Source organism: Lineus longissimus, chromosome 5, assembly GCF_910592395.1.
Source record: "Lineus longissimus chromosome 5, tnLinLong1.2, whole genome shotgun sequence".
NCBI classification, from domain to species: Eukaryota; Metazoa; Nemertea; class Pilidiophora; order Heteronemertea; family Lineidae; genus Lineus; species Lineus longissimus.
In genome coordinates, this window is record NC_088312.1 from 10912832 (window position 1) to 10922095 (window position 9264).

The window sequence follows — 9264 nt, forward strand, 5'->3', positions numbered from 1 at the left end:
TATTATGCCATATTTGTGGACCCCTCCCCGCAATGAACAAATGTTTGTGACATGCTTAAATGTCACAACCACCCACAAGATTAATCACATCAAAACAATACATGTATGTGCTTTGCCAGTGAAACTGCCACATCTCAGCCCATCATGTCTACACTGAGGATGATACCCAATCTGATGAAACCCAAGATCGGTTTTTGGTGTCATCATTGTCATGCAGATGTATTGAAAGACTATCAATCAAATGAGTATAGAGACACAGTCAAAGAAGAATGACCTTTATTCACAATCTGCACTTGTGACTGTGAAGGAGTTAAATTTGACAACAATAACACTTAATATGTAAAGAGCAATCTCTAGTGAACTCACACAACTGTCCTTCTGACATATATAGCCAGTACATTGGGGGATGAGTCCCCCAAACCCCCTCCCCCGTTCTCTGAAAGTGACAGGTTTTAGTCAGTACATTGGGGGGAAGCCCCCCCCCATTGGACTCTAAAAATAGAATTCCTTGGAGACGCTGAACAATAAGGCCCGATAAAGAAATAGTCCCCGCCCCGGTAGCTGCCTCATATCTACTGACAGAAGCAGCTCTTTGTGGTGAAATAATAATTGAATGCATGTCATGACACCCAGGAGCTTTTTCTCATTTCTGAAACAGTTGCATGGTTGGAATGAATTTCCAAATCAGTCCGTCAAATCTCTATGCAATGAAAATTGAAATGTCACAACTGCCTCCACCGACGTTGTCCTGTATGTCCTAGCAGACGATTTTTAAATAAATGATGTGATTGATATACTTGTAGATTGGAATGAATTATTTCTTCAATGATATGAAAGTTGAAAGCCCTCTGACATGTCTGAGTACAAAAATGCAGAGGCAAGACACATCATGCATGTCATGACACCTAGAAGCTTTTTCTCATTTCTGAAACAGTTGCATGGTTGGAATGAATTTCCAAATCAGTCCGTCAAATCTCTATCCAAATGGAACTTTAAGACCACTCTATATTTGTGCAGTAGTGTTAAAACTGACTTTTTGAAGTAAAGTACGTAAATCGAGAAGAAGAGGACGTTTACTTCGTCTGCAATGAAATGTCACAACTGTCTCCGCCGACGTTGTTGTCCTGTATGTTCTAGCAGACGATTTTTAGATACACTTCAAGACAGTGGCGCCGGTGTGAATAAATCTACTTGCGTGATTGGTCAATGGCTCATGACGTCATGAAATAATTGCGTCAACAACCTTGGTCAACAACGGGAATCATGGTAACTGTGGTTGCGGTGCGTCGTGAAAGCAGGATCGGCAAGCGCGGCCCGTATGGAATGCAACAAACTGTACCGGAACCGGAACTGTCATGGGTCTGCACAAATTTTTTCAGATTCGATGGACATGATGGATAAATGAATTTTGTTTACACTTTATACATACACGTAACCATTACACTCACTACGTTGTGTGAGTTATAATTTAAAATGTAACATCTCAGTGTGCACCAGTAGTTGTAACAAGATTGGAATAATACATCCACATTCTAGCACCTATTCATATGTAGGCCTAGAGGAGCCTTGATTAAAACGATGCTGTCCTTAGGAAGAGGTCGCCTACAGAGAGATCAAACTGACAGACTATACAGATTCAAAACAGTATCATCACTATTTCTCATCAGTTTCCATTGTCCAAAAAAAACTATCTTTAATAATAAGGCTGCTAACGCCCTTTTCACTCCTTTTTGGCTCGCTCCTTTTTCAGTTTAGCCAGACGTGCTAGTGAGTCGTCTCTCCATTTCCTCCTCTCGATCATCTTCTCCATCGGTACCATGTCACATAACTGCGGGTGGATGGTGGTGTTGACAACATTCTCAGGGGTCATCTTTGGTACGGGACCGAACGTGTTACTAACTGAGTGAATACTTTGCCAGTACCTTTCACAGTAGTTCTCCATACCTGAAAGACAGCGATTGCAAAACATATCCTTGATGACTTGATCTTGATCCCCTCAATCACATTAGTTAAACTTTGTGAATACAGTGTTTTCAACTCTGCTAACACCTGCAAGGACGCATTGTTACTGATGTCTCTAACTGGATTAATTGGAGACAAGTTCAATGTAAAGGAATATATCCATGATAACTTTCTTGCATTGGCCTGAAGTCCAATCATTATAACTGAAATCCTCATTACACTTACCCTCTGCATTAAGATGAGCTACCTCCAGTGGCCCTATAAAAGCATATCTGGGTCCAAGGCCATGGGACATCACAGTATCAACATCTTTCACATTCATCACACCATCCTGAAAGGAACGTGACCATGCTTGAGGGTCCTTTTCCCATCTTGCTTATATAAAACAAAGGTAAACTTTTGTTGGCTGTACAGGTGCACCTATTCCTCCAGATCATGTTCCTACGATATAAGGTCTAGGTGAGCCAAACATTACCACGCTATGACAAAACCTAACATTGTTTCACAGACTGTCCTCCAAGGACATAACGTCACAACCAGAATGCCAAGATAGAACCCCTCTCATTTCAACAAATTCACAGAAAAATGACTGCAGATTTACGAGTCACTCACCTCTACCAGCCTCCAGCACTCATTTAATATTGCATACTGGATACGATTCACAGCAAATCCGGGTATCTCCCGATTCAGGACAACTGGCGCTTGACCGATTTCCTCCATTAATGCACGTGTCCTTGGGCAAATATCTGGACTGGTCCAAGGAGCAGGAATCAATTCGACAAGTGGAACGTAATAAGGTGGATTGACCTGGATTGACAACAATAAAGATGTTTAGTCCAAGTTCATTCTTAGTACTTGCACAGTTTACTATACAGTTGATAGAACAAACCAAAATCAATTATGACTTTAAAGGGGTCAATGCATGAAATGTCTTCTTCACACAAAATTACACTCCGGAAGCAGTGGATTGGTCTCACCCGTCCAAATATGAATAGGATAATGCACTGCTGCAGGATTCTAGGCAAAATAAGCACTGGAGGAGTTTATGGTTGTAAATGCAGGGATGTACATGGATAAGTTTGAGCCTGACTATATGGCCAGTATCTTCCAATTCCCCTCCAGTTTCGTCTTTGTCTCCTAAAGGATTTTCATTTCGATTGACTTGAGGGTGAAAACACCCAGAGAAGGAGGTGCCAGCAAGATGGACCCACAGAACCAGGGACATTTCATGTGAAAAGCATCAATATCAACATGATTTGAACTTACAGGATGGGCAACTATGACTTGACTTCTGTGTTTTAAATCTTCCGAGAACTTTGAAGGCTGTAAACAACTAGTTGAGCTTGAGAGGACGGTCTCCTCTGACACCAATTCGTCTAGCTGTTGGAAAATCTTTTTCTTCAGGTCCAGGTTCTCTGGGACGCACTCCTATAAGTATGATTGGTAATAAGATAAGGACAAAATTGCAGTGTGATTTCTCAAAACCGCACAGAACTCTCCCAGGGCTTTAATTCCCTCTCAAATTGTTGCGTACACCCTACACTCTCATGCCGTGACCAACATTTTTATAGAGATGATGTAAGTAAAGACTTGCGTTTGAACACCGCCAATGCTTTAGGAGTGTGGGTGCACCCAAGCAGAACCCCAGCTCTCAATCACAAGGCCTGGTGTCCTAAATAGGAAGGTTCAACAGTAGGCGTACAATTATAACCGTACCTGCACATGCTTGGCTCCCTCTACACACCCAGCTAACTCGCTGCATCCAGTGATGAGTTTGAACTGTTGCTCTGCTGTTAGGGACCCCCGGAGGAGACCATCCTTCTCCAAGCTCCCCAACTGCTTCTTGATGTCTTCCAAGGCCGAAGTGACTTGTGCAGGCAAGATGTCGAAGAGAGAGATGTGGTAGCCAGCACCAGCAAAGAGCATAGCCCAGCTTCGACCAATTAGCCCACTGGAAACAGAATCTATGTTAAAGGGGGGACTATAGGCAGGAGCAGAGGGGCTTATTTAGTCATCTTCAGGTGACTAATATACACAGTAAGGGCCCTGGGGTCATGTCAGATTCAGTACTAAATGTATTCCTCGTAAAAGTGTAAATCATTTCGACGTACTGTGAGATGTGGGAGACCCCTATTTGGCGACTGCATGTAACTTTATCTTGCCTGCCTAGCTGCTGCCTATATTGCCCCTTTGAAGGGCCAGTACTATTGTCCAGAAAGCATTTACATGGTGACCCACCCATGATTATGGTGTAGGAATTCACATGCCCACTGTACAGTTTCATGACATACAGTAATGTAAGAGTTAAAATGCCTACTCTACTGTGCAGTTTTATGGCACTGGTAAGCACATGCTAACTGTGTGACTGAAAAACTTAGCATCTCAAGAAACTTGGTCAACAACTTGTCCTTATAGTCAATTAGTTTATTGTTTCATAATAAATGCGTCCTCGCTGTCAATTTGGCAATGACTCTGCAGCTAGCCTGTCCTTACGAACGGCGTGCCCCTTTAAAACCCATTTGAATTTCCCGCCTTCCAAACACCGCGCACGTGTCTTCATGACAAAGTCGGTAACTCAACTGGTGTCTGAGGTGCCCATCAATGACAATCCTGCCGACAATCTTGACACTAGAGGCGCTCATTTCGTTCCTTACAATTTTTTAATTTCGGCACTGGGGCGAATTTGTCGCGACGACCGCAGCCCCAACACCAATGAGCCCACCTAACCCCCAACCCCTCAAATGGAGACTGACTTGCCTGCCAATAATCCCAATCTTTCCCTTCTTCTCCATTGTTGGTCTGTCGGCGTGGGACAATGAGAGGCAAAGGTCGGGCCACTGAAAAATCGGTCACGGCCTATCGATATCAGGGTGATAATAGGCGAATTGTCCGCTCTTAGATCGTGCAGTGCGTGGTTGTCCCTTTGTCGCTATACGTAACGACAGATCATATGCCGGGAATTTCAATTTACGATTTAACCGACCGGTCTCAATTTACGGGTTTACCGGTCACTGGCTAAGAACCTTTTCCTGCACTCGAGTTCGGTTGTGACATGTGTTCGATTGTATCGTATGGGACATTATTTCTGCTGATGGAACGGAAGAGGCCGCAGCTTCGGGGGGGGGGAGGCGATTGTCGATGCTTGTGGCTTATGGGAAGCGTTGTGGCAGAGTGGAAGAGCCTCCGTCTTGTGATCGGAATGTCATGGGTTCAAGGCTGCGCCAGTGCCAAGGTGCCATTTCGAAACGTAGTGCACAATTCAACGCCCCTCTTTTGAGGAGTATTACAGAATTATGCACTTCTAAGTTTAAGCTGGGACTAAGTACAGTACAAATATATATATATATATATATATAATACAGCTAGACAGAAAGAGCACTAAAGAACTTCCAATGTAGCTTTTTTGTTTCAGTCCTACGTTATGGTAACACCAGGTTCCATAAATAAAACACGAAACCATGTTCAATAGATATATCGCTTTTTATTGTAGAACATTCAAAACAAACGCTGTCAACTGATGGAGTTATCTTCAGCTTACACGAAAGCGTGTGAAGGACACACACGCACCGATATAGTATAGTTCAGGTCCTGTCGTCAACTAAAATGAGAGTCATTCATATTAAAAACACTGTTGGCACATTGTAGCGTCTGTCCGATCGGCTGTTTGTCGGTGCTGAAGTGAGTTGGTTTTCTAAGGTCACTTGCACTTGCAGATTTCACAACCGTTTCCGTCAGTTTCGAAACCATTCTCGCAATACATCATACAGACGACAGGGGCACAGGCTGAAAATTAAACAAGTTGTAAATATTTCGTTGTTTTTGTCACGAACTCTTGTTAGTCATTTTTTCAGTTTTTATAACAAGTCTACTGTAGTCCAGCACTTGCACGAAAACGTTCAAATCAGTTTGGTACCGCGCATTTACAGGTATTTTTCGAGGTATCACAGTCCAGTGGCAACCATTGACTAGGGTTGCGCTGGTGTCTTGACTGTGCGCTTACCCGGCACCAGTCTTTACGCATGCAGTCTGAGATTTTGATGTAGCGAAATGCTCAGTGCACTTACCGCATTCACAAATTTCGCACCCATTTGCATCAAGCTTGAAGCCGTATGGACAATGCATCCGGCAGATCGGAGGACACGGTTCTGACCCTATACGGGACAGAAAAAGATGGGGTTTTAGAACAGCAGCTGCTACACTCGTGTATCGACTTCATCGTGACTAATTAAGGGGTAAACATTCTTTCCTTTGATCTTATAATTTATCACGGGAAGAGTCGTCAGTCTCATTTGACACGGCACTAATAACGGGACGGGTTGACGCGTGAACTTGGTCACATCCAAGCCGACATGTCTTCATTGGTTTTATGCCGCGCCAGTAGATGTCCTCGCTTTGCCCGACTGCAGAGGATCTCGGCAGGCTCCGTGGTATCTGAGCCTTCGAACGACTCTAGTACTATGTAGTAAATATGAATGATTCTATAAAGTTGGACACTTACTGCATCGACAAATTGGACACCCATTTTCGTCAGTCTTGAAGCCATTCTCGCAATACATACTGCAGACCGGGGGACACCCAGCCTGAGAAGGACCTACAAAAAAGAAGCTTGATGAAATAAAATTCTGTCAGTAGAATTAAAAAAGATCACCATTATGGGTGGAATGATGTGTCAGGTGGGAACACTGAGCTTTGGGTGTGCCAGAACCATAGAACCTAATCTGTCAGTGAACACTGTCTACTTCTTGGGAGGATATTGACCCGGGTATGCTCTGAGGGTGTCTTCGGCGAGACGAATCTTCTGGCCGGGCGCACAATCAATTAAGAGACACCTGCTGGTAATAATGTAAAGCGCTTTGAGCGGGCAAAACGGCCTGGATACTGCGCTATATAAGACGCATCATTATTATATTATAATATTATCTTCGAGCACATATACATATACATATAAATGCACGTGTGAGTGCAAAAGCATCATAATCGGTGAGGCGACGCATTGAAACCAATGTCCCATGGATGTTACAGTGGAATCTCTGTTCAGAACCCCCCCCCCCCCCCTCCATCAAAGTCACCGATTCAGTTAGGTCCCTGGTCAATTCCACCCATTCATTAAGGCTAGCTATCTGTATTCAGGACACCTCCAGAAGTTTAGAATTGATAGCAGTGGACACCTCCAAAAGTGACTTACCGGCTGCTGTAACAGCGATAACAGTTAAGGCAACAACTCCGATAAAGATAAAGGTCCTCATGTTTGCAGCGCTGTTTCTCCTTGGCGACTGTTACTCCTCAACTGTGAAGTTGTCCCGAATAATCTTGGCAAAAGCCTTTTATATGGCAATCAATATCCAAAAGTGTATAAATACAATTCACCTATTATCTATCAAATTAGAGTAGCCTACAGCCCCAGTTGCACTAAGATTGGTTGTTCAAAATATCATTGCTTCTGGAATGTCCCCTCGATATGACAATTATTATAACCGACATTTGGTCTCGTTTCCAGCGTAAACGCAAACACTTGACACCACTTCTTGTCGTCCGATGGACTCTTAAAGACCTAGCTGTGCGTATTGATCGTACTGTTCTCATTGGTTCAAGTAAAAAGAAAATAACAGTGCATGTCGTATAGTGCAGTTATTATGCACGCGAATTTGCTGGAAGGTAGCACTTCGTATCAGTCTACAAAATAGCATTTTGGAAATTCAGAATTCAATCCATTACACATGGAATTTTCAAATTCAAGTTAAAATTTTCAAATTCATGAACGAACGGAGAAGGCCTTTAATCTATTCAAATTATTGTCGGATGTGATTATTCCATCAATCTCTCTCAGCAATATAATTCTACAAAGTTACAATCATCTCGGAGGCTGTCATTATGCACGTCTGGCATGGTCATCCTTTTAATCGTTCATTGAACACACCCGATCAGCTCAGACGTCCAGAAATCTCTGTCATGTATGATCTGGCACTTTTCATGACAATTATCGTTTTTTGTCAGTAAATTCGTTTCAGTGAACTTTCCCTAGAGTCGATGTCCCGCTTATTGGACAATGAGCCATGGCGGGAGGGAGGATGCAGGTGCAGGGTAGAGCCGGGTTTTAGTCAAGTCGTGGCTTATACATTTCATTTCTAGGCTGGGGGACACTGGGAAATGGGCACAACGAATACAAAACGGTCCATATAATGAATGGGAGGAATATAATCCGAGGACAGAGTGTCCCGGGGACAGAGGATTGCGCTTTTAATCTTTGAGCGCTTTCTATATGTACTTCTAACCTTTGGGACATACCCTCCGTCGACACACAACTAGGGGGTTTCGCAACTAAAAGTGCGACGTTTAGTTGATGTTTGCAATTGGTACAAAATAGGAAGGTTCAGCATCCGACGAACGAAGGATATACGTATCGGATCAGGTTAGTGCGACTGACGCAACAGAAAAAGCGATCCTGGCTTTGAATTGCGTTCCGTTGGCCTTATAGTTCAGCAAACCTTGCCACTTCTAGAGGTGGCAAGGTTTGCGGACCTGCGGTGTTCCAGTATAAAACTGCACCTCCCGTTGGGCAGACTCATCAGCAAGGGGCAATCGTTTACACTTGAACTCGAGGTCAAATGCAGTCTGGTGTGTGGGGTATCCGGAGTGGGGTACGCCAGTCACGAATGATGAATGTGATAACTTGGTATTAGATCGTAAATCGTCACCTCCACGTTACAGTGATGTTTCACACCCCGATTTTACACCCTTTGTGGCATGTTGCATGCACCCTTGGTGGAGTTCCCCACCAGGCACTTAGTAAAATGAGAGACAACAGTTATTAGCGGATCCAGACGGGAGACATTACGGACATGAAGCATGTGAACTGGTAAGAACTTTATTGATGTTGTAGCTAGGCATCCTACGAAAACTGGCTAAAAGCCTTCCCTGACCGGCGCGTCTATGCTGGTGTAACAGAAAAAACGGGGGTTGAGTGCGCAGGCTACGTGTCGTATATCGGACAGAAAAACAGTTTCCAGGGCAGAGAGAGTTGTGGCTGGTGCGCCGACCATTTTTTTAACAAACGCATTCATCATTTCATTGCTATTCAAAGTGACGAACTTTTGAGCCCGGGCTTTCGAGTCGTCGGATTGGGACACTTTCTACAATGCGTCGTTGTGAACTAGTCTACCCCTACTCGTACTTACACACTTGGCTACTTTGATATTTCAGATTTTTAGCATCGTACTCATCGGAAAATCGAAAACCCGGGTCTTGATTAGACGTATGGTATTCACAATTTCGGCCCGCAAACATGAACCATTGTAACGGCTC

General features: G+C 43.7%; 2 protein-coding genes across 2 annotated transcripts; both read right to left on the reverse strand.

Moving 5' to 3' along the window:
* Positions 1-246: 246 nt before the first annotated feature.
* LOC135487836 (lambda-crystallin-like) lies at positions 247-4846 on the reverse strand. The gene is made up of 6 exons (XM_064771937.1): positions 4720-4846; positions 3679-3913; positions 3229-3390; positions 2575-2769; positions 2188-2293; positions 247-1944 (listed from the first exon to the last, which is right to left on the reverse strand). The coding sequence occupies exons 1-6, from the start codon at positions 4752-4754 to the stop codon at positions 1721-1723; spliced, it is 957 nt and encodes a 318-aa protein (XP_064628007.1). The 5' UTR covers positions 4755-4846; the 3' UTR covers positions 247-1720.
* A 577-nt stretch (positions 4847-5423) lies between these two features.
* LOC135488420 (antistasin-like) lies at positions 5424-7295 on the reverse strand. Its single transcript, XM_064773027.1, has 4 exons — positions 7148-7295; positions 6461-6553; positions 6027-6113; positions 5424-5745 (listed from the first exon to the last, which is right to left on the reverse strand). The coding sequence occupies exons 1-4, from the start codon at positions 7206-7208 to the stop codon at positions 5660-5662; spliced, it is 327 nt and encodes a 108-aa protein (XP_064629097.1). The 5' UTR covers positions 7209-7295; the 3' UTR covers positions 5424-5659.
* Positions 7296-9264: the final 1969 nt, after the last annotated feature.